At 37.8% G+C, this 24154-nt stretch overlaps 1 protein-coding gene across 1 annotated transcript; it reads left to right on the forward strand.

Moving 5' to 3' along the window:
- The first annotated feature begins 1443 nt into the window (after window positions 1–1443).
- On the forward strand, window positions 1444–24100 carry tgm1l1 (transglutaminase 1 like 1). Its single transcript, XM_026925337.3, has 14 exons — window positions 1444–1617; window positions 9543–9829; window positions 10822–11013; window positions 12505–12756; window positions 14426–14544; window positions 15067–15174; window positions 16004–16181; window positions 17081–17219; window positions 17805–17997; window positions 18451–18604; window positions 20737–21021; window positions 21892–22052; window positions 22205–22341; window positions 23304–24100. Exons 2-14 carry the CDS (start codon window positions 9559–9561, stop codon window positions 23443–23445), a joined length of 2331 nt encoding a protein of 776 aa, XP_026781138.3. The 5' UTR covers window positions 1444–1617; window positions 9543–9558; the 3' UTR covers window positions 23446–24100.
- The last annotated feature ends 54 nt before the right edge of the window (window positions 24101–24154 follow it).

Here is a 24154-nt window from a genome sequence, read left to right on the forward strand (position 1 = left end):
ATTCTTTTTAACCATTTTTAGATACATTTAATGTTGTGGAATTTAATAAGTAAAAAAAAGACAGCTTGTTATATTACTGAGAAACCAGTGTGCGTAAAGTTCTCTGACCTGAAGACTTTTATTTAGCGGAAAAATTACTGACCGTTATAAACCGCTGACACTGGAGACTCCTTCCATAAATGTGTAATAAACATCTCCTTACAGAAAGCTTAACCATATCAATGATTTTATGTTTCTTTGTCTTTGTTGAAAAGCATAGTTATTAATCTGTTTATTATTGTCTGTCATGCAAGTCCCTGTGAATGAGCTACACTGAAGAAAAAAAAAAAAGTTGTAAATTTACAGTATTTATTTAGCAGTAAAATACTGTTTTATAATTTTACAGGATTGTATTGTAAAGGCAGTTACAGCAGTGCATTGGTGGGATAATGTTTTTGGAAGGGGTGAGAATGGTTAAAAGAAAAAAAAAAAATTCCTTGTGTTGACCTGAGTTTAACATTATATATATATATATATATATATATATATATATATATATATATATATATATATATATAAATAAAAATTTGGTGGTAGAGACAGTTGACTCAGTTCCAGTGGCTCAGTGGTTAAGGTTTTGAGTTACAAACCAGAAGAACGTGTCCAAATCGCAGCACTGCCAGACTGCCATGGTTGGGGCCTAGAGCACGACCCTTAACCTTTTGCTCAGCTGTATCCTACATCGAGCAAATGTACTGGACTTTATTTTATACTATAAGATATAAAATATATACTATAAACAGCAATATACTGCAAAAAATAACTGAGGGAATTAAGGAATAATCTGTAAAGATATTACAGTACTTATGTTTTACAGTTCTTTACTGTAAATTTTAAGCACTTTGCTGGCAATTCTTCTGCCAGTAAATTACTGTAAATTTTACAGTAAATGTTTTGCAGTGTATTACCATAGAAACTATATGAGTGTGGTAATATAAACCTGTTATTTTCCTCAGCAGTCGGAACCACTGTCAGAACTGCTGTTATAGAAAATTAATCAACGCCTTCTGACCAGTGGAGCATCCAGGAGCGCTGTGGTATCAAGCGAATTCCTTGTTAGAGGAGTTGAATTACTATCTCCAGTGCTGAGTCTTTAAAGAGTTTGTGTGTGTTCTGCTGGACAGGATCCTGTGAGTGTGGTTTACTCACTACATAGCTGTGAATTTAACACTTTCTCTGCTGTGCAATGAACAAAAAGAAGAAGTGAAGAACACCATCTTCCTGGCCAAAAGGCATTCATGTGTACAGTCATTTCACAGTGTCAGAGCAGTCTGAGTGTTCGCCACACCCAACATTTCTGTAACACACACACTCACACACACTCACACACTCATACACACACGCCCCCGCACCCCCCGCCTGTTATGGTGGGCTTCAGTCGTCATATCCGATAAGACAGCCTTCATGTCTTGTCACAAGTGGGCGTGTGTAGCTTACATGTGTGTGTGTTTAAAGTTCAACAGAGAGACCAGACTTCAGAGTATATAATCTCACGCGCTTCTAACTTTTACAAACTCAAACTAACGGAAACGCGCGGAGGAGAAACACGCATCAGAGTGCGGGAGTGCTGGAGTGCGGGTAACCTTTCAAACTTTCCTTCATGGATCTAGTTCTGTCTGCTGAACCGGGTTTTTTTTTGCTTTGATCTCACGCAAGGTTCGGTCCAATATATATATATATATACATGTATATACTGGACCGAACCTTGCGTGAGATATATGTGTGTGTGTGTGTGTGTGTGTGTCTTGACTTGCACTTTCTTACTCTCACTCTCCTGCAGAAATCGTGTAATTGCGAAGGTCTTGTCTCATTTTTGTAGGCACTCTGTATCATTCAGAAAGAGAATATTAATATTGCGTGTCCTGTTTTTGAGATGCTGTTTATTATGCGGTTTGGGACACGTCCCAAAGTGATGATAGAAAACGACTTGTGTAAATCAGACAGCCAGAATTCCCTGTGCTGAACTGCAAACACAAGTTTTGAATTAGCTCAGAGAATAGTACATCAACTCTAAACTTGCTTGGAAAACACCCATCTTTTTTTGTTACAGTTGGGGTGCCAAAATTTTTTCTTTTTGGTTGGGGAAACCTACTGACCGCCTTATGATCTCTGCACGTGGATCATATTTAGACTATAAATTGGAGGCATGAGAGCTTTTTATTCCTTCCAAACCAGTCACATGGTGTTAAATGTAGATTTGAAACTTTTTTATGATAATATTAGCATAACATTATAGGTCAGTAACTCATATAGTCTTTATTTGTGTCCAGCTGAACATCAGCAACACATACAGGTTTTTTTTTTTTTTTTTTTTTGCGTCAAGGAACCATAAATGAAGCAGAATCAGGTCCAAACATGACTAAATGTGGAGGTTCTGGGATTTGAACTCAGAACCTTGTGGTCACTAGAGGCCCTTCCCAGTGCCTTATCTCTCAGTGTTGAATTAGCACTTAAGACTTTAAAATAATCTTTACACACATTCAGAAATAACAGTCCTAAACTGTACCTTTCCTTATCACTGCGTTGGTACCCTCAGGGGTACATCATTTGTAGACTGCAGACTTCTACACAGTACAATACATACTATCCGATACAATTTCAGTTCTTAAGGCATTGTTCAGTATTTGATGGAACCCTTGAATCTGCTACGATACGACACATTTTAATTGAATTCTGTAGCCTCCAATCGATATGGGATCAACTTTGTTTAATACCACCAATGGATAGTTTTAAAATATGAATAATTTTTTACACACCAGGTGTTTGTCCCTTTTTGATAATAATCTATTTATGATGGTTGCATCAATTAATTTGCCTTTTAAACTGATGCGTCTATCTAAATTGTCGGATCGTTACACCCTTAAAAGTTTGCAAGTTTTAATATGTATCTTTCACATGGAAATGTGGTTATAGTGTTAGTGTACCTTTACAAACAATTTAAGATACAAATTGTTTGTAAAGGTACACAATGGAAAGATTTCCAGGTAAAAGATACCTGGTAACAACTCTAAAACCAAGGAATGGTATAGGCTCTTTTTTTCTGAGAATGTAGTGTAGTATTAATATTTACAGTGTTATTTAATGTCTAGCTGAACCTATATGAACACTGTATGTTAACAGACCTCGCAGAAAATATATTTAAATAATTAGGCATCTGAAACAGAGCAGTTGGTTTTTATTGAGTAAATTGAATAGTATAAAATGATATTCTCATGTCCTTAAACTTTATTGCAAATAAAATTAAGCTGTGTTTCATTTGTTATCTATATGTTGTAATGCAAAACAAAATATAGATAACAAATGAAACACAGCTTAATTTTATTTGCAATAAAGTTTAAGAAACCATTTAACAGGGCACAGGCCATGTAACCTCTATACACAAGCCTGAGTAATAAATTTGGCTCCTGGTGTTTTGCCACCTGTGTCAGGCCACACGCTTAGGCTGGGTCATGTCCAAATGCTCAGGGTCACAGATAACTCATTTCAGATATGTCTGATTGTTTAAAAAGGTCCCTACACCTCTGTCTGGCAACTTAAGTTCAAAAGATATGTCAATATTTAACAAGAATAAGTTCTCAGTATTCAGTCTAGGTTTATGTAGCTGCTTAAGTTGAATTTCTGGGACCATTTACAGATTTTAAAAATCACCCAAATGTTGTTTATGCCCTGACATTGCCAGTTTTTCTTGTTTTTCTTATGCATCACAAACAGTATGTAGAGACTAAAATATTTACCCCGAATGAGCATTTTTTGTAGTCTGCTTCATAAGCTAGATTGACTGTCATTGCGGTTTCTGTCTTTGTCAACTGTCTAGCATTTGACACTTTAGGCTTGCACATCGATAACTTTTACATTTACATAGACATCATCTGTCATTGCTTCACACATGACTTGCAACAACTAGCTGATGGAACTGTGTAACTGATAATGTTCTCAGATGTTTACTGGCACTGTTCATCACTGCCGTAGCAAACCTTGTCGTAATATAAATTTTCCAAATGCTTTGCACCCATATCCATGGCTATGCAAAGACTCGGAGGTGAGAGAGATTGAGTGGTGAAGTGTTTTTATTAGGCGGTTTCATGTCTGGAGCAAGTTAGACTTATCTCTGCACACAGCCCATGTCCTTTCACATTCCAATAAGAGACATAAGGCTCAGCTGGCCAACAGCAACATGCAAAGAATGGGAGAGGAGGCAGAAAAAAAGGTCAAAGAAGCAAAGAAGGAAGGATGAGGAGGTGACAGAGAGGTGGAAAGTACATGAACAAATAAAATGAGGATTCAAATAGTAAAGTCAAGGGCAATAACTGACTGCTTGAATCATGATGTTTAGGGGCTCGGTGATTATGGATCTGTTTATAACCAGATGGCTGTGAGTTTAAATCTCACAGGGGTTAGAGTTGATCCTGTACTCTAACTCACGCTTCCTTTAAAGTGTGTGAGAAGACAAGATGGGATATGCAGAGTGAAAAAGGATCTGTTGTGGCTGTGCTGTTTTTTGGATTATGTGGATTACAGAAGATGAATGTAGAATTGAACTTGTAGTGTCTTTATTGTAATTTTGAAGACAATATTGTTATGAGCTGTCCTTTTTTCTTCCCCATGTCTTGTCTTCGAGGCCTATAAGATCACAAAATTGCCTAGAATTTTGTTTTACACATTATTCAGATGGTGGAAACAAACTTCTGCTACAGATAGCCTATGCATTTTCATTTATTCTGTGTACTGTGAATAGTTTTCAACTTGCACATAGCGTCAACTGGTATTTCGTACTGCGTAGCAGATATCACTATGAAACACTGAGGAGTCTTCTTGATAAAAGCTTGCCTGGCAGTTTGGCAGAGCTGCACGGATAAGCACTATATGTGATGCAAATTTACAAATTAAAAAAAAAAATGGAGAAGTTGAGAAGGAGATTAAAAAGTTAATAACATGGCATGCTGTGCAGGTTTAATGTAAGGCATCTTAAAAGGTTTAAGGTTTATAAGAAAACTTTATTTCAAAGCCTAAAATAACAGTAAATGTAATAAAGCTCCAATTAATTCAGTTTTTTTGGGGAAAAAAAGGTGGCTTCTGTTTAATGTCCTTGCCCCTAAACCTCTGTTTATTCGAACACAAAAACAAAGTCATGTTATACAAATTTTTTTTACAAGCATGCACTCTAAACTGCATGACATTTGTGATTAAAATAATCAACATAATCATTACATTTTGATAAACTGTGAATCCTAAAAACTTCCAAACTTGCAGTGTAAATGAGAAATATTTCTTTTCTTTTTTTTAAACACAGCCTCTGTGTAGCACATCACATATGTGTAATGAATGGAAAATTAAGCCTTATGTTATCTGAGTGACGGCATCTTCGGTCTGTGAATCAGCCCAGACCAGGGTTACAGCCTGGTTCATCAAATGAATCACTGGATTTATAAGAATAAAGTCGCAAGAAAAGGCTATAGTTACGAAATTACTAAAATGATGGGTTTATTCATGTCATATGTTGCATCATAACACTAAGGTTGAGGCGTCAGAGGAGCTGTAAAATCTGGGAGTGGTCATGATAAGACATCCTGTTAATTAATGACTTCATAGATGCTGAACTCTTTGCTTGACATGACATGTAGCTACATGCACATACTCATGAAAAAGAGTTATGACATGGGATGGAAACATAAGATATAGGAAAATGACTGTAAAAATGATACACCCATGCACTCACTTAAAGATTATCAGCTTTAGCTGTAAAGCCCTTAATAAAACATGGCCACTCATTGACAGAAAAAAATGACAAAAATGTTTATTGCGATACTAGTACAGTGGCATTTGTTGTACTTTGTTACATGTTATACTGGGTTTTGTTTCAACAACTAAACCGCCTCCCACACCACCATCTGATCAGGGCTGGATAAGCCCAGTACTTTAGGTCTTGTTGTGGTTGTACTGGGTCCATCGTCTCGCACTCCAGCAGCTGCAGCCAGCTTTCCATCTGGCTTCAGACCAACAGCCGGCCCTCCTTTAGATCTGTGACAGACGATCAGCCGAGAACCAGGCACAGATATTTAACCCCTAATGCCACCGGATTATGGATCACAGAGATTGTGGATATTGTTTGTGCCATTAATGGCTTGTAAGTGTTTTATTTCCAGCTGGCGACAGAAAAGCACCAATAGAGTGAAAGGGACTTGGAGTGCAAACAGACATAGCAGTTTAGGACTTTACTGGGATTGATGGACTTGGTATGGTTCAAAGAACAGTAAGAAAGGTTTCTATGGAGTCTCTCTTTCTCTTTCTCACATACACACATTTTTTCACTCTGTACAGCAGTTTAGCCTCTTCGTCATAGTCACAACATGATGAATGCCTCAGATTTATAGCACTGTCTCATAGGCACAATTCAGACACTGCACTTCAGCCTTGGGCAACATTTTAGCCATGGCTTTCCCAGACACTCAGACTGAATACAGAATAGGGATGTAAAAATTGACCAATTCAAATTGGTTCAGCTGTGTGGTGACTGTAGTAGCCTCTCCTGCCCAAATACACAGTTTATACAAAGCTCTAGTGGTATCATCCAGTCATCTTTCTTGTGAAAAACACATCATTTAAAATATGAGAAACTGTTTGCTGAAGCCGAAGTTCTAGATGTACCTTACAATTAAATAAGCTAGCTAGTCGTTGGGGTAGCTAAACCAGTTGGCTAGATAATAGTTCATAAAATACAATGTTACACTAAGCTGTTGTCATTGGATTAGCTAAATATAAATAGCTAGCTAGCTTGGTACTTGGATATTATCACACTATTAATAAAAACAAGTAGTTAGCAAGAAGTACCAGAGAATGTTAACCGAACATTCAGTAAGAAATAGGTTCTAAAAAGGTTATGTAATGCTACAAAAATATCTTTTACTGCAATATTTTTAAAACCTGTAGTAAACTTGTTAGCAGGGAAGATATTAAATAAGCTAGCATTCCACTAAGAAGCAATTGTTGCTGTAACTAAGCATAAGCTAATTACTGGAGGACATTAGCTAAACATATATAGTTACTGTAGATAGCTAATAGTTCATAAAATACAGTGTTAAATATTACTAGTTTTCATGGTACACAAAGGAGTTGGATTAGCTAAACATATATAGCTAAATAGCTAGCCTACTATACTCTATGAGATTAGGCATTAAATAAAAGAGCTAAGATACCAGAGGATGCTAACAAAACTTTCAGGAAGTAATAGAGTCTATGGTTGTGTAATGCTACAAAATGAACTTTTCTGCAGTGTGTTTAAAATGTTAACTAATCATGAAACTGCTGTGACCATTGGTTTTAAGAACAATTTAAACTTGTTAGGAGGAAAGATATTAAATAAGCTAGTGTTCCATCAAGAGGCTACCACTGCAGTAGCTAAACATTACTGACACAAGCTAGCTAGCTTAGCTTCCTCGTTCCTGCCACTTCCTAGTGAAGGAGTCACAGTTTTTGTCTGTCAGCTTTATGGAAATGCCTTGCATTGCTCAAAGCTAACATATTACAGTTTAGCACATAGCATGTCTCATTTTTTCACACATTAAGTTGTGCTCAGTGTAAGCATATAGTAGACTCCTAGACAGTTTTTAATGATTAAAGCAGCAGTTCTTAGGTACAAATCTATAATAAGTAAGAGTGAGTCTTGGACATAAACTGTTTTTAGGAAATGCAGATATTTAGGATGCACATTAGGCTGCTGATCATGTATTCAGATAAGAATCATATGACCTTAACAAGGATGATTGAACAAAAATTGGAAACTTTCGCTATTAATGAGAACTGGGGAGATGTGTGAGGGGATCAATGAACATTTGGATGCATTCTCACAGCTGTGCATAGGTACAATAGTGGGCATGTGACTAAAAGGGGAATCTGCCGATCACATGCTGTATTCAGAAGAAAGCAGTCTGAGGGGAATTCTGTGTGTAGGCTGTTGCAAATGGTATTTGTTAATTGCACTTAGGTCTTGGGCCAAGAAATCTGTTTCAGAACGTGCATAGAAATCCTAAAAACTCTCTAACTCTTCTCACAGATCCTCCCTCTCCCCTTTCACCCCTAAAGCAGTGCATGTCTGGGTAAAAGCGGTCATGTCATAGGAAGGGCGGTTTAGGGAGTCAAAGGCATTCAGACCTGCATTCCACAATCCACATAAAGCATGCACACACACAGAAACCCCTAGGAATGTGAACCCATAAGAAAGCAAATATGGATATGTGCCATTCATATTGTGTGAAGATTGAACATTAACTGCGAAGCATACACTTGTGACTGTGTGTGTGTGTCTGTGTTTGGCAATAGCGTGTTTAGAATTTTGGAGATTGTTTATGCTCTGAATCACTCTGGGTTTTGGGAGGGCTGTGTTGAGGAACACTAGGCAGCATGAGGATTGTGGGGGAAAAAACCACAACAGTGATAAAGCTGTGCAGATGAAGGGATGCAGGGAGGGAGAGTAAAGTCTAACTAGAGGAAAAGAGATTTGGTGGGAGCTGGGAGTCACACACATGGTTCACGTTAACACACCGTTAACCCTTTCTGATTGTGTGAGCTCTTATTAGGCCATAGAAACTTCATGAAGGCTGTGTGGCCGTAGGGCAGGACATTCACTTTCACTGTGAAATGCAGCTGTGTGAGAATCAGATATTCGCTGATCATTTGGAGATAAACCCAGATGCAATTTAAGGCCGTTCATGGTTGTGCTTGTAAATTCGGTAAAAACAACCCCCTTTTTATAAGACTTGATGCACTAAATCAAGTTTATAGCTCTTGCAGAAAGAGTGATTATGTTAATAATAATGCAGGAACAACAGCAGGCATTGTGATTCGGTGAAGCCTCAGCCCTAATGGTTTTGTTTTCGCCATCTCACACATGCACACACACACATTCAAATTCACCTAAGCTCATTTGGCTTGATGACTTTCTCAAGATCCACTTTTTTTTCTACTGTGGAAATAAATCTATACGTCAACATTAGCATCTGTGTGCAGTTTCTCCCTGAGTCATGGGTTTCCTCTGGGTTATCTGGTTTCCTCCCACCTCCCAAAATATCCCAGTCTTTGCCCCTAGGTTTGAATGCTTATGCAAATGTGTGTATGATGCCTTGTAATGGACGAGCATATATTTCAGGTTTTTGTTCAGTGTTCACAGGATAGGCTTAGGATCCACCTCAATAATGTGGTTACTGAAGATGAATGAATGAATACATGAGTTTAGATAGGTTAACTCAGGAAACTCAGACGAGCTGAGTAAAATACACATCAATATTATGCATCGTTTCATTGGGCAAACTTTTCAACATGTCATGCTGAAGCTTTTTGTCTTCTCGGAATTCCATTAATAATGGTATTATATAGAATATTATAATAATAATAGTATATAATTGGTTAATTTATGTAGTATCTTTCCAAATTTGAATCATAAAATGCAATACACACCAATCCAAGACAAAACACTAAAAACACTAACTAGAGTCTCTGTTCTCTTTTAGAATATCAGGATCCAGGATGTCAGTCAGAGATGGTTCAGCCGTCGGCCGCTTCCACGGCGCTGCCGCAAGCAATGGCCAAGCAATCCCTGAGAAGGAGGTGGTTACTAGAGAAACGAGGCAGGAGGGAGGCTGTCATCGCTGGTTACGGAAAGCTTACCCCTGTTGCTATCGCCGACAGAGCAGCTCCTATGATGTTACAAATGAACTGGACACAGTGGTCAAGGATGAAGAGAAAGTGACATCCCCCAAGCCTCCTCAACCTCACACAGGAGACAACGAGCTGGAGGGTGAGACTTCTAACTCAGATCTTTACTAATTAGCATCTGTGAATACAACAGGGTCCAAAACACTGAGTCTGTGACCAAGAACAGTTCAGTTTTATGGATGTGACATTTGAACACGTAGCCTTACCATCAAGCTCAGCATCAGCAGTTTGAATATCTGGGCATGTGACCTTTCAAAGGAAAACATAAATAGAGAAATATTCATTTAAATATGAAAGACATTCTCAGACAGCAATGGGCAAAATGTTTAATTTTTAGAGTGTGTCCAAAACCTGTACAAGGGGTGGACAAATCACAAGCGTTGACAAGCAGATTTATTAGTTTTTTTAGTCATATTAGTTTTTTATTCGTGGTTGCCTACTGGACATGTAGTTTGAACAACCAAAAAAAAAAAAAAAGTTTAAAACATTTTAAAAATATAAAAAAAATATATAACTATTGCACATGCTGCTCAATCTAAATCTGGATTTGATCTGGATTAATTAGCATGCACGGATTATAGAGGATCTTTTCAGAATTGGGAGCACTAAAGAAATAGTGATGAAACTTGTGATGAAACAAAATTAAGATGCTAACCAGATGTGCAACGTGAGGAGAGAACACCTCAGCTCACAGCCGAAACGTTCACTACTGACATTTTGTCGAGGATGCAAACACAATCATATTCATTCGTTTCCGTTTGTCTGTATAACTAGTTAACTAGTTTCCTATACATTATTACATTGTGTTAATCAGCATTTTTGGCCTATTCAGGATTCTGGGCAACCAAAAAATGAGTCTGAGCAGCACATTGTAGTTTTTACTTTCCACCCCTGTGTTTCATTACACCACACACTTGTATTTGCACTTTGCTAAACTTTTATAGACAGTGCTGAGTGACATCTTGACATCTTGACATCTCATGCTATGATAAAATATTCCTATTCATAAAATATTGCACTCTTTATTCTCTTTTTTGTGTCCACTTATCATTACACACCTTGTCTTTTTTTCAGAGCTGTCTCTGGTTGTACACTCCGTAGACCTGCTCAGCTCAAAGACTGGCCAGAATCGTAAGGAGCACCACACCGAGCAGTACTACGGCAACGAGCTCATCATCCGCCGAGGCCAGACCTTTCAGATTATGCTCGACCTCTCCCGCCCTTTCAATATTAACACAGACAAGCTGCATCTGGAGCTGAAGACAGGTCAGTGCGAGGTGTTAGATGCTTTTATGACAGATGATGTTGTCACACTACCATGCCGATTGACTGACATCATGCTGGGAGCGGTTATATGACCAGAAGCCAATATGATCTTATGGGAAGTTTACCTACTGGGTGCGAGTATGCATTAGGGTTCATTTTACAATGCTAAAACCATTAAAAAATAAAACAGAGACTTTCTTAATATTTCTGTATAAAACTGATTTGAGCATGTTACATGTGAGTACAGTTTGGGATATCACAAAATAGGCTGAACAGTGTGAACCTGGTCACATTATTAGAGGAAAATGTGAAAAAAACTGCATAATCAGCTAGCTAACATACAAAATTAGTAATAAAAAAATAGGTTTGTTATTGTTAATTTTAACAGTTAGCTACTCTTATATGCCTTACATCTCTGATACTAAAATCCAGCTCATCTCCACGGTTTTCGAGTTTTACTACAATTATCACCTCAAAGTTGATTATTTTCCAATAACGGCACTGTTGAAGTCCTCTTATACCACAGCAATTTGCCAACAATTGCATTTTTAAAAAAAAATTAATTGACCTCTGACTCTAATAAAATGCTCATACTGTAGACTCATTCCAGAAGTGTTAAATAAATAGATTATATCTCCTCACAAAAAAACTTCATATCAACAATTACACACATTCTTAACTGTTTATTTGGAGCGTCCACCATACAAATACACTTTGCATCTGAAAACTGTAGAAAATTAATCAACAGTTATTAACAGTTATTATTAAACTTATTAAAGCAAAAATGATGCAGTGGCTTTTAATGATTCACATTTCACAGTGTTTCAGACGTGTACTGCATGACCAAACCTGATTTCCCAAACTTGAAGATCACTCAGCCTGTAAGGAAATAAGAGGTTGCATCTGATTGGGGCTAAGATTTACACATAGATTTACAATGTGACAACAGGAAATCATAAAAAACCCTCTGTTTTAAATGAAAGGAAGTGAACTAATATGTCAGTATTCGCAGTTGAGATTGGAACCTAAGAATAGTTTTCCTCTGCATGAGGGTGGGAGATAAAGAGAGGAAGGGTGGAGAACTCATGATAACGCCCCTCTGTCGGTGTGTGAAATAGTGACTCAGAATACACAGGTAAAATGTTACACTCTGTTCATTTCCCACAAGCACATGAATCGCACTACTACGTATTGCAAGTGTTGCAACAACTCAAATATTTTCTCTACTATCTCACACATTCTTTTTAACACCAGCATGCATACCCAAGTGAGCTTAGGAAAATGAATCAATCTATATTCCAGGTTCATAAAGGGCAGGTTATATGTTTGCTCTATAATAAATCAATTACATTCCTGGAGTTGTTTGTACTTCAGGTTAATGGAGTTCTAGCCTGAATAGCACTCTGTAACCCAAAAAGTTGAGAGGTTAAAGTAAAAAAAAAACATGTCCATCACTTTCAACACAGGCTCTCTGAACTTTTTCCTTTAAAGGCCCGCTGCCTCTGGTGTCGAAGGGCACGCACATCATCATTCCGCTTGTGGAGGAGCTGCAGGACCTGTGCTGGGAAGCCAAGGTTGTGGAGCAGAATGCCAGTCACGTCAAGCTGTCAATCAACTCACCCCCCAATGCTGTCATTGGAAAATACAAGCTCACAGTCGGCACTGGGAGTACAGAAAGCGAGTCTGTTAATATACATGACCCCGAGAAAGACGTCTACATACTCTTTAACCCCTGGTGTGAAGGTGAGATATGCAGAGAAATAGCTAACCATATTTTCCACACAGGAATATTTCACTCAGAAACTCATGGGACTAACTGCAAGAAAAAATAAAATAACTGAAAATGTTAAAATGAGGTAAGATTAAAAAAAAAGATTTATGGAAGAACAACAATAAAAAGGTAAAAGAAAAAACTGTAAATTTCTGAACAACCCCCCAAAGAACACTGAATGAAATTAGGAGCAATTTATTATTTCATAAATAAATCCTGACAGTTAGTGGATTTTTGTACTCCTTCTTGTTTTTATAATAATAAATTGTTCCTAACTGCATTCAATGTTCTTTACTTCATTTATTAATATATACGTATCAATAGTTAAGAAGCAGCTTGTCATGTTACTGAGAAATCGTAAAGTGCAAACTGTCCTGAAGACTTTCCCATGGTGGAAAACCTCCTGGCTGTTACAAAGCGCTGACACCAGAGACTCCTTCCATAAATGTTAAATAAATGTCTCCTTACAGCAAGCAATCACCAAATCAATGATTACTTGATTTTAGTGTTAAATATCAATATATTTTTTAATCTGTTTATAATTAGGCTTATATGGTTCTTGTAGAGTGTCTGCCATACAAGTCCCTGTGATTTAGCTGTTACTATAGAAATGATTCCAATAATGTTATTAATGTATTAATGTACCAATAAGTACATTAATAACATTAACATTAATAAACCTGTGATTTTGCTTTACAGCCATGTTAGAGCTGCTCGTATTCAACAGACACATCTCACAATCTCACATGTCAGAAGCTTTGCATTTGCATATTAAGTCAGTTTCCCAGCCATTAAAGTTTGGCTTACAGTACATTAATTTTTCTGCCATAACCTGCTGACATGTCTGATTTTGCCTTTAAGGCAAAGGATGGTTTTATCTATTTGTTTAGCTTCTTTACCTTTGTCTCAAAATCCTGTTTGCTTGGCTGAGGCAAAAGTCAGGCCTAGGCCAGTGTGGGTTATCAGGTTTTCATGCTCCCTCCCTTCCTACCCCCCTCCCCTCTCTTTCTCTCTCTGTCTGTCTATCTCTCTCTGTCTCTAACTCTCCTTTTGATGCAAAATGCCAGAGATGTCAAGTAAGGAGCACGCTCTTCAAATTCTCTTCAACTCCTCTCCTTTTTTGCAACTTTCTCTTTATGTAGCTTTCTGTCCCCCCTCCTCTTTTCCTCATCATGTCATTTCCCAGCTTTTCATTACACGATATCTCTTTCTTATATCTGTTTATGTTTCTAAAATCTGATTTCCTTCACAACCTTCACTAAGGAACGCTCTTTCCCTCTCTTCTTCATTCATATTCCTTTCCTCATAGCACTGTCAATATTTTCATCTGTCTTGATCTTTGATATAGCCTTGTACATGCTTCTTAATTTTGATCTGCACTTCCGCTATTACTCCACTGCCCTCCTCTTACATTCCTCTGAAACTCATGCCCATGTGTCAATAAAGAAAGAAAGCAGCCAGTGTTCTGTTTAATGTGTGTGTGGAACAGAAACACCGGAAAGCACAGCACCCCACCTCGCTCTGATAATGTCACACAATGAGAGTATTTCTCACCGAAATCTCCCTGAAGTTATGCAGGCATTGTGTATCCTTAACAGAGTACAAAACTAACTCTTCCTCTGTGTGTTTTCCATCTTTCAGGGGACACAGTATATATGGATGAAGTTGCTGAGAGAAAGGAGTATGTGTTGAATGACACTGGGAAAATTTACTACGGCACTGAGAGGCAGATCGGCGCTCGCACGTGGAACTTTGGACAGGTGCAGTGAGGAGAGAGAAACGCTCACATAGAGCTTTGGGTTTAATGAAGACCGTTAACCCCTTAAAGTCCCAAAACTTTGCACATCTATGAGTAGAAATTAAAAATCCTCTCAGAAATTCTACCTATTTTTCATGTCATCTTAGCTCATGTTAGAGGAAAAAACAGGAAGCATGTGTGCATGTGCACATCAGTAGAACAAAACACAATTTGACAGCAAAACAGGAATAAATACATGGGAGAAAAAAATAAAAAGAGGAGAAAAAACAATAAGAAACAATGGGGTGTAATAAAAACAGTGAAGCAGATCAGTTCATGGAATGAAAAAATTGCCATGGAGAGATAGTGAATCTGGCATAGACGTGTGTCCTGTGTTCATTTTATTTTTGGCCAAACTATTTCTTTAAGGTTCATGTAGTTATAACCTTTGTTTAGTTTACACATTTAGTATCTATAATACTGAGCAACATTTTTATTTCTAGATTATTTGTACCAATCGTGCATTTCTCTGTGGGTTTCTCAGTTTCAGGAAGGGATTCTGGAGGCCTGTTTGTATGTGCTGGAGAAGAGCGAAATTCTTCCATCAGGTCGTGGAGATCCAGTGAATGTTGTGCGAGTCATATCCGCTATGGTGAGTGAACTTGAAGGCAGATAGGCAGCCGCAATTCACGATTTCAATTTTCTTTTAAAAATATTTCTGTAATACTGTACTGGGTTTATGCCACACTTCCTTTGAATTCCAAATATGGTAAAGAGAAATCAAACCAAAAAACACAAAATTTGTGGTTCAGTTATCTGTCCTTTTGTGTATTTTGGTTGTGGTTGCTTAGCCTATCTACTGTTCTTAGTCTATCTACTATCTACTAAATAATTAATCTACAGTCTGGGGTAGAAAGAAATCAGCCCCGCCCCTACCACTCTGAGTATTTTTCTTACCACTGTTGTGTCGCTGTACTTGATTCCACTCCAAGCCAAAATAATCTGCCTTAAGACATTTGTTAACAGCAAATAATCTGATGTGGATGCCAAAAAATTAAACCTTATACTGATGTCTTTTTATTTTTGAAAGACCAGCTGGCTCTGTTTACAGTGTTGGTGAAATATTATTGTAGAATATTATTGTACGATTAAACCTCAGATGATTCTGTGTGGTGAGTTTCTGTTTATCCTGTCATTAGTCTTATATGGAGTTCCAAAACACACACTACTTTGGAAAAGATTGTCTGCTAAATAAATATTAGATAAAATCTACTGCTGTTAATTAAATACAATATTTGCAACACACCCAATATACTGTCCATGTACAGCATCTTTATTTAACAGTCTTTGACAATAATCTTCCACAAGGTACTGCAGTTTTATTTTTAGTTTATCCCGTAAACCCTTCCGTATGCAACACTGGATTTTACTCCTGGCTTGGAGATGCTATTTAAAGACACATTTTCAACTCTGTGCTCCAGATCAATTCCCCGGATGACCGTGGAGTTCTGGAAGGAAACTGGTCGGGGAACTATCTGGGCGGGACACCTCCTACAGCATGGAGCGGCAGCGTGGACATTCTCAAGAAGTATCACAACGAAGATGGATCTCCTGTCAAATACGGCCAGTGCTGGGTCTTCTCCGGGGTCACCACCACAGGTGGGTGTGTATGCAGGGGTCTCGACACTGTGTCTCACTGCTCTGCTAAGATATTCATAGCTGCCACTGGCCAATAGGAGCACGTCCCTGGACCCAGGACCCTGCTGTCAATCTGTCCCAAAATATCCTGACTGCATTCCCGGCAGTCCTCCCCACTGTGGCCCTGACTCATCTGTTACGGGTGTGTGTGTGTCTCTCCTTGTGTTTCTCACGCCACCTAAAGCTCTACTAACCCAACAGCATTTGAGTTATTTCATTATCTGATTAACATGTGCGGTGGCCTGGGAAAACCATTCACATGGTGAAATTTTGACAGTTTGTGCCATTTATAGTTCTGAAAGATACATGCTATCTTGAAATTTGTTTCTCTTTTGCATGTATCTTAACCACAAATAAAGTCTGGTTTTCCCCAAAAGATAAAAAAGGGAGAAAAGTACATTTAAAGATTTCATTCTAGAGCTTCACAAATATTGTGGCAGCTGGTATCTGATTACAAACTGTATTTATTAGACTGTATCAGTTTCGCTATGGCATGTAACTATCCAGCAACTTGATAGCATGATATTAACTGTGTGATGAAAGTTTTTAGACATCCTTAACAAACTGACTATTTTTACCACTGTGGTAAACTGGTTCCTTTCCTGTAAATAACCTTGGCTAGATTAGAAAGTAAATAAAAATATTTCCACACTGTTTTGTGAAATACACTTATACTTATTTCTTAAAGTTGAGATATCAAAGTGTGTGAAGCAGAAAAACCCCATTTTGGCCAAAAACATTGTTTTGTCTTGTTTGGTTGTTTGCTAGGATTTAGTCACAGTGACATCCTACAAGTTATCCTGCCACACATATTAACTCAAGTTGTCTCTCTTACCCACTCCACTTTCTCTCTCTTTCAGTTCTGAGGTGTCTTGGTATCCCAACTCGGAGCGTAACAAATTTCCAGTCTGCCCACGACACTGATGTCTCCTTGACCACTGATGTGTATTTTGATGAGAATATGGAGCCAGTTAACAAACTCAACTATGATTCTGTGTGGTGAGTTTGACGATTCACACAGATACTAAACACCAAATCACTCCAAGTGTATTTCAGCTGATTGGAAATGCGCATATAGGATGTAGACATTGTCTTAATGAAACGACAATGAAGAAAGAACATATTGAACTTTTTCCAAAGCCTAACTCTTAACTCTTTACCTTCTTTATGCAATGGTTGAATTGTACAAAATCAGGACTCCTTAGAAATCAGTTACATTGCCTGCTAATGTAATTAATTTGTTGGAGTGTAATTTAATATAAATACAATACCTAATGTAATCTCAAATTTTAACACTAGTGCTTTGTCTTGGCCAAAACACTTACTTGTTCAAATTCATGATGGTATTAAAATATCGACATCCGATGTGATATAATAATCATATATTATCCAAAATGCATTACGGTTTTACAGTGGTGATGAAATTTATCATATTGTTAACAGGGAACATTATAACACAACCCTGGACTTCTCTCTCTGGCTCTAGCTTTATGTGGTTTTACACAAAAGACTATTGTGAATACCAGTCAAGAGTCCTTGATGACCCCCTTCCTTGTCTACTTTCCATTTCCTTCCTCTCTCCAGGAACTTCCACGTGTGGAACGACTGCTGGATGGCTCGTCCTGATTTGCCGCCCGGTATGGGTGGCTGGCAGGCTGTTGACTCGACGCCCCAGGAAACCAGTCAGGGGACGTTCCGCTGTGGCCCCGCCTCCGTCGCGGCCATCCGCATGGGCCAGGTCTACTTGAAGCACGACACACCTTTTGTCTTTGCTGAGGTGAGTCTGAAAAAGGAAATAACCATCAGTGAGTGGAATGGATGTCCCTTTATCCATCCCTGTTTGTTCTTCTTACGATCACAACTAACACCAACAAACTTTGAAGGAGTTGTCTGAAAAGACTTTTCAAGCTAACATTATACCTCTTACGACCAACTCCATACATGTGCAAATTTAATTTTTGATGCCGTTTATGGATCTATATGTGGAAATGATTCTCTGTGAAAAAAAAAAAATCACCATTCCTCAAGATAAAAGTTATATTGTACCACCTGAAATACCTAGCTATTCAATGAAATGATAAAAAGATGGAAGAAAATAGTGTACAGTTGGCTTATTTGACTTATCTAAACTTATTCATGGACTTATTCAAATTTCAAAAATGTGTAGTTTAAAAAAAAATCAGGTACACTCATTATATCACATGACTTAAAATGCACCATGTCATTTTAGGTGAACAGCGATAAGATCTACTGGCAGAGGAAGCCGGATGGCAGTTTCTCTAAGATTCACATAGAGAAGAATGCCGTAGGACACTGCATTAGCACCAAGGCTGTTGGCTCTGACCAGCGCAATGACATCACACACCTGTACAAACATCCTGAAGGTGAGAACACACAGATAAACACATTTCACACAGTACATTCTGTTCACTCTAAATGACATCCATCTATCAAATTCTGCTTACATAATGGCAATAAAAACAGCTTTACTTACAAAACATACCTGTTTCAAAGTCATTTGGTGGTGATATGAATTGGCTGGAAATATGAATAAGTCAGACAGATACTCAGAACTGAATCTCTGACATCACCAACAAAGTTTAATGGTATAATGGCTCTGACTTTCCACTGCATCACACTGCATCAGACACTATAGTATGAGCAAGGGCAGAAACAGCAGAGTCGTCTGGGAAAACTTTTGGAACTACGTTATGTGTTTGTGTTGATGGGATATATTTGTCAAGGCAACATGATTCCTCACATGTATCATCATGTTCATGGCTGTCATCCAGCACGGCAGCCTGCAGGTCCAATTCCCTTCTTCACCTGCCTAAACTGTAACAAAAGATCTACTATACTACTCATTACTCAGCAATGGATTTACTAGTCAACATAGCACTGATTCAGGTGATCTCCTCTGATTTTATGAGTCAGAAAAAGAATGACTGTGGTGAACCCATCTAACTCTGACTGCCAGAGCAGCCACAATTCAGCCTTGATGAGTTTATATCTGAGATTTGATACAGACCAGAAATTACAGTTTGGTCATTTTTGGGCCCAAAATTAAATTGCATTTGAAACACTAATCAGATTTGAAACACTAATCAGATTCCAAACACTGAAACCCTTTAATGCGGTCTTTAAATTCACAATACTTTAAATTGACAATACTTGGTGAATATTACAGCTGGCAGATATAAAAGCAAAGTCTTGGCATACAGGTTATAAGAGAATATTTTCATGGCAACCTGGAAAAACTTGGTGAAAAAGGTGAAATTGTCCTCTATATAGTTCTGAAAAGAAAAAAGAATCACCGTTCCTCAACACGCAAGGCTGTTCCAGGTTATATTGTACCACCTGAAATACAGGTAATTTGGTGAAACCAGAAATGTTAAACAGCTGGAAGTTTGAAGGGTTTTCCTGAACTAAAATGCATGTTTCTTTTGCATGGATCTAAACCAGAAGTAATGTTAAAGCATTTTAAGTTGTGATGACCCCCAAAAAGTGAAAAAAGAGGAAATTGCATAAAAAGAATTGATTCCTCTGGTGCAGGAGCATCCCAGATATTTTCGACGGCCACTATCGAATTACAAACTGAATTTATTAGACTATATTAGTTTTGGTATGGCATGTAGTTATCCAACAGCTTGATCAAACCCTGACATTTACTGTGTGATGAAATCAAACTTAATTTGCAAGTTTTTAGACATTTTTAGGCAGACTGACTCTTTTTGCCACTGGATTTGTTTAACTGGCTCCTTACACCACATGAGCATTGCAAGATGAGAGCCTAGACAAGATTAAAAAGTAAATAAAACCATTTCCATTAAATATATGTACAGATTCTTAAAAATGAGTTGTCAAAGTATGTTATAGATATTAATTCAAATTCATAATTCAAAATACTAAATCCAAAATCCAAAAAAATCGATTTTTGTGGCTTATGATAATAAAGGATCATCTGTAAAACCACATAAATAAAACCGCTAAATATCTTGATATTACAAATATTGTATTTTTATATTGTATATACAAAGATGTTACATTTCTTTATCTTCTTTATTTGGACTTGGCGTGTGTAAACTTTTGCACCCATGTGTGAATAAGAAATGAAGAGAATGGGAATAGAACAGTGACTACCATCACATTTTTGTGCCATATTTACACACTTTTTAAACACCTTTGAAAGTGTGATGTCATGCTTAAAACTACCTGATCCAACCAAAAGGTTTAATGCTGGAAAAAGAAAGATGGTATCATCCTTATATGGAAACAGTAATTACAACAACAACATAAATTAGTCATTTTGAAACAAATATAATGTAAGAGTTTAAAGAAGGTTGTCTAAGTTACATGTCGATGTAGTGGCCAAGAGTAAAGAGGTCATTTCTAAGATTAAACTAAGATTAATCTTAGCATAGTTTACTAAAGAAAGTGACGTTAGTGAGCTCACGTGGTAAAGAGATATCACAAGTCATTTTAATACTGATTTACTATTTCCCATCTCCTTTTCTAGGCTCTGAAGAAGAGCGTATCGCTGTGGAGACTGCCTGTCGCTATGGCACCAAGCCAGACGTGTACGCATCATCAGCGATTGATGACGTGTCTATGGAGGTGCGGGTGGAAGGTGAGGGGCCATGCATGGGCGCAGATGCCCACCTCAAGATCGTTTTGAAGAACCAGAGTGGGCAGCCACGCAAGACCACGCTGCACAGCCAGGTGGCCGTGATGTACTACACGGGTGTGGTGAAGGACACGGTGAAGACCGAGAAAATTCCTGTGCATCTCATGGCAAATGAAGGTGAGCTGAAGAGAATGCGCAAACAGGAATCAACTGACTATAGAGCTACGAAAATGACAATAAATCATAATAAATATAGTACGATTAAATAAATGACCCAGTAACTTCAAGTAGGCCCTGGACAGGAATTTGTCTATCAAGTTTTACAGTCATACAGATCATAAATTTTTCTGTAGTAAGTCAGGCTGGACAGAATAAATGAAATCTCATGAATTTGTACCACAGTGAAAGATACATACAGAAAATAGTGAGCATACAGTGAGCATGTGTGTGTTTTTGCACAATATGAAGCGCAGTTGATGATTTTCCAATAACAACATCACCTGATGTGTTTTATTTCTCTTATACCACAGCAAATTGCCAGTGATACAAATGCATTTAATTTATTAAAAAATGACACAGTGTACTTTCTATCCTTTTATAGTTCCGTTCAGTGTTGTGTAATGTCTGCAAAACCAGTTATTTCCTGTTATTACTTACAGTTTGTTATGACAGCTACTGTATAAATAGCTGTTCTCTCACCAGCCTCTTTTTTTTTCTCTCACTCTGAAGTTAAAGACAAAAAAAACCAAATAAACAAACAAAAAAAAAACCCCACAGCTTCTCATGTTACCGAGAAACTGGAAAAGGCAAACTCCTCTGTCATGAAGACTTTCCCACTGGAGACTCCTTCCATAATGTTAAATAAACATCTGATTAGACGCTTTACTTTGTTATCTGTGATTTGGCTGTTACTATAGAAACAATAATGCAATACAAAAAGGCCATTAATGCAAACCTGTGATTTGAATGAATACTGTCAGAACTGCTGTTATAGAAAATGAATTATCACCTTCTGACCAGTCAGATTTTGTTGTTGTTTTCCACCAGAAAAAGTTATAGACTGGGTGCTGCCCTACCATGATTATCAGGACCAGCTGGTGGACCAGGCGGCGCTGATGCTCACTCTGTCTGGTCGAGTTAATGAAACCATGCAGGTGCTGGCTTCTCAGACCAGCTTCAGGCTGCGCACTCCAGACATCCACATTGAGGTAAGAAAAAAGCCTAATACCAACGGATAAAGCTCTTTTAAAGTTTTAGTCATTTACTTTCAACAGTTGATGTCAATAGTTGATATGTAAAATCATCATTACATTTTATTAGTGTCTGGGGCTTTTATACTCATTAAGTTCTGTTTTTCCAGCCTCTCGGAGAGACCTACGTAGGGAAGGAGGCCACGGCCAAGCTGACTTTCACCAACCCGTTACCGTGCACCCTGCGCAGTGTAGTACTGCGAGTGGAAGGTCTCGGACTTAGGAACCTCCATCCCATCAAAGTGGGGTAAGAAACAAAAGTGTTGCTTTTCACTTGGGTGCGCTTTTTATTCTCAATTTCTCTTTCTTGTTAATGTACGTTATAACACAAAGGTACACCACCCTGCCATCAGAATAAGGGTTCACTATTAAGATATCTATCACTATCTAATTTAGCAGTGTAACAGTAGCCAAAATATCCAAACTTAATTTCTGATATTAACAATATAAACATTTACTTATGGAAATAGACACACAGAAGTCAGTGCCTGTAGGGACTCTTAAGGGCAGTTGTGTACAGAGGTGAAGATGGAAGAAATTAAAGAATTAGCTTTTGGTTTCACACACTTACACTAAATGGACACCCGCCCATCACACCCACATGTGGTACTTCTCCAAACTGTTGCCACAAAAGTTGGAAGCACACAATTGTATAGAATGTCTTTGTATGCTGAAGCGTTAGTTTCCCTTGACTGGAGCTAAGAGGTCCAAACCTTTTCCAACATTACAATGCCTCTTTGTGCACAAAGAGAGCTCCATGAATACATGGCTTGTCAAGATTCGAGTGGAAGAACTCGAGTGTCCTGCACAGAGCCCTGACCTCAACCCCACTTTACACCTTTGGGATGAACTGGAACACCTGCACTCCAAGCCTCCTCGCCTGACATCAGTGCCCGACCTCACTAATGCTCTTGTTGAATGAACACAAATTCCCACAGCCAAGCTCCAAAATCTAGTGGAAAGCCTGGAATGGGATGTTCAGCAAGCACATATGGGTGTGATTGGTCAGCTGTCCACATACTTTAGTGTATATTTTATCATTGCTCCTATGTTAAAATGGTGGACATATAACATCTCTAATATAAAAATGATTTTCCAGGTTTGTTAAGTAAGCAATAGAATATTATGGGACATGTTGATTTAAAATATCTCCTTTTTGACATGAACAGAACAGAGTGTGTGAGCTTATATTATTTACGTTTTCCTCAGCGATGTGAGTAAGCATGCTACGGTGACGGTGACGGAGCACTTCATCCCCTCTGTCGCCGGGACGAAGAAGCTGGTGGCTTCACTGGACTGTAAACAGCTCTCGCAGGTGCACGGCGTCGCCGACATCATCGTAAACGAGTGACAGTGAACACACCATCGTCAGTGTACAATCTTCTTCGTACACTTAAAAAAAAACATACTGTAGTGTCCATATGAGTGTGAATGCTCACCTGTATTGCTTGCAAAGAACAGATCTGAATTCTTTATAAACATGAGCCTAATACTTCTTCAGATCTCAGATCTGTTTGTATTGTTTCCTTTAGTTTCAGTTACTGAGCCATATTAGACTAGTAATACTGAGGCTGTGCTGCTGCTGAACATAGAATTAATTTCAGATGAATAATCTGACCTCTGATCTCTGATTATTATGAAGAATTTTTAGAATTTTATTATTTTTTTAACATGCATGCTTAAAACAATTTAAATGGCTACACTGTAACACATTATTATGGTTTTATACTATAACATATGAATAATTTGCATATTTAATATCAACAGTCTTTATACAGTATATATATATATCCCTTCTCTGTATTAAAAACTGTTCATGAGAAAACCAGTATTAATATGATCTGTATTCATTAAGACTAGTTAATTAAGACTAGACCTAACAGCTGCATATTTATTTAAACCTTCCATTATAGATAAATCCTATTAATGTAGCTCTTGCATTATTTATCATGCACTTTTTTTCAAACACATGTTGTATTTTATTGTTATTAAATTGACTTATACTACATTGTTGTTGAATTCTTGATTTCGGTGGTCAGAGGGTGTTGATTCATTTTCAA

Source organism: Pangasianodon hypophthalmus, chromosome 21 (assembly GCF_027358585.1).
Source record: "Pangasianodon hypophthalmus isolate fPanHyp1 chromosome 21, fPanHyp1.pri, whole genome shotgun sequence".
NCBI classification, from domain to species: domain Eukaryota; kingdom Metazoa; phylum Chordata; class Actinopteri; order Siluriformes; family Pangasiidae; genus Pangasianodon; species Pangasianodon hypophthalmus.

Bases quoted from the DNA above. Each gene is read 5' to 3' on its own strand.
- tgm1l1 (XM_026925337.3), top strand. From the start codon at position 9,559: ATGTCAGTCAGAGATGGTTCAGCCGTCGGCCGCTTCCACGGCGCTGCC. The intron at 14,545-15,066 runs GTGCAGTGAGGA...TGGGTTTCTCAG, and splicing joins GCACGTGGAACTTTGGACAG to TTTCAGGAAGGGATTCTGGA. The intron at 22,053-22,204 runs GTAAGAAAAAAG...CTGTTTTTCCAG, and splicing joins CTCCAGACATCCACATTGAG to CCTCTCGGAGAGACCTACGT.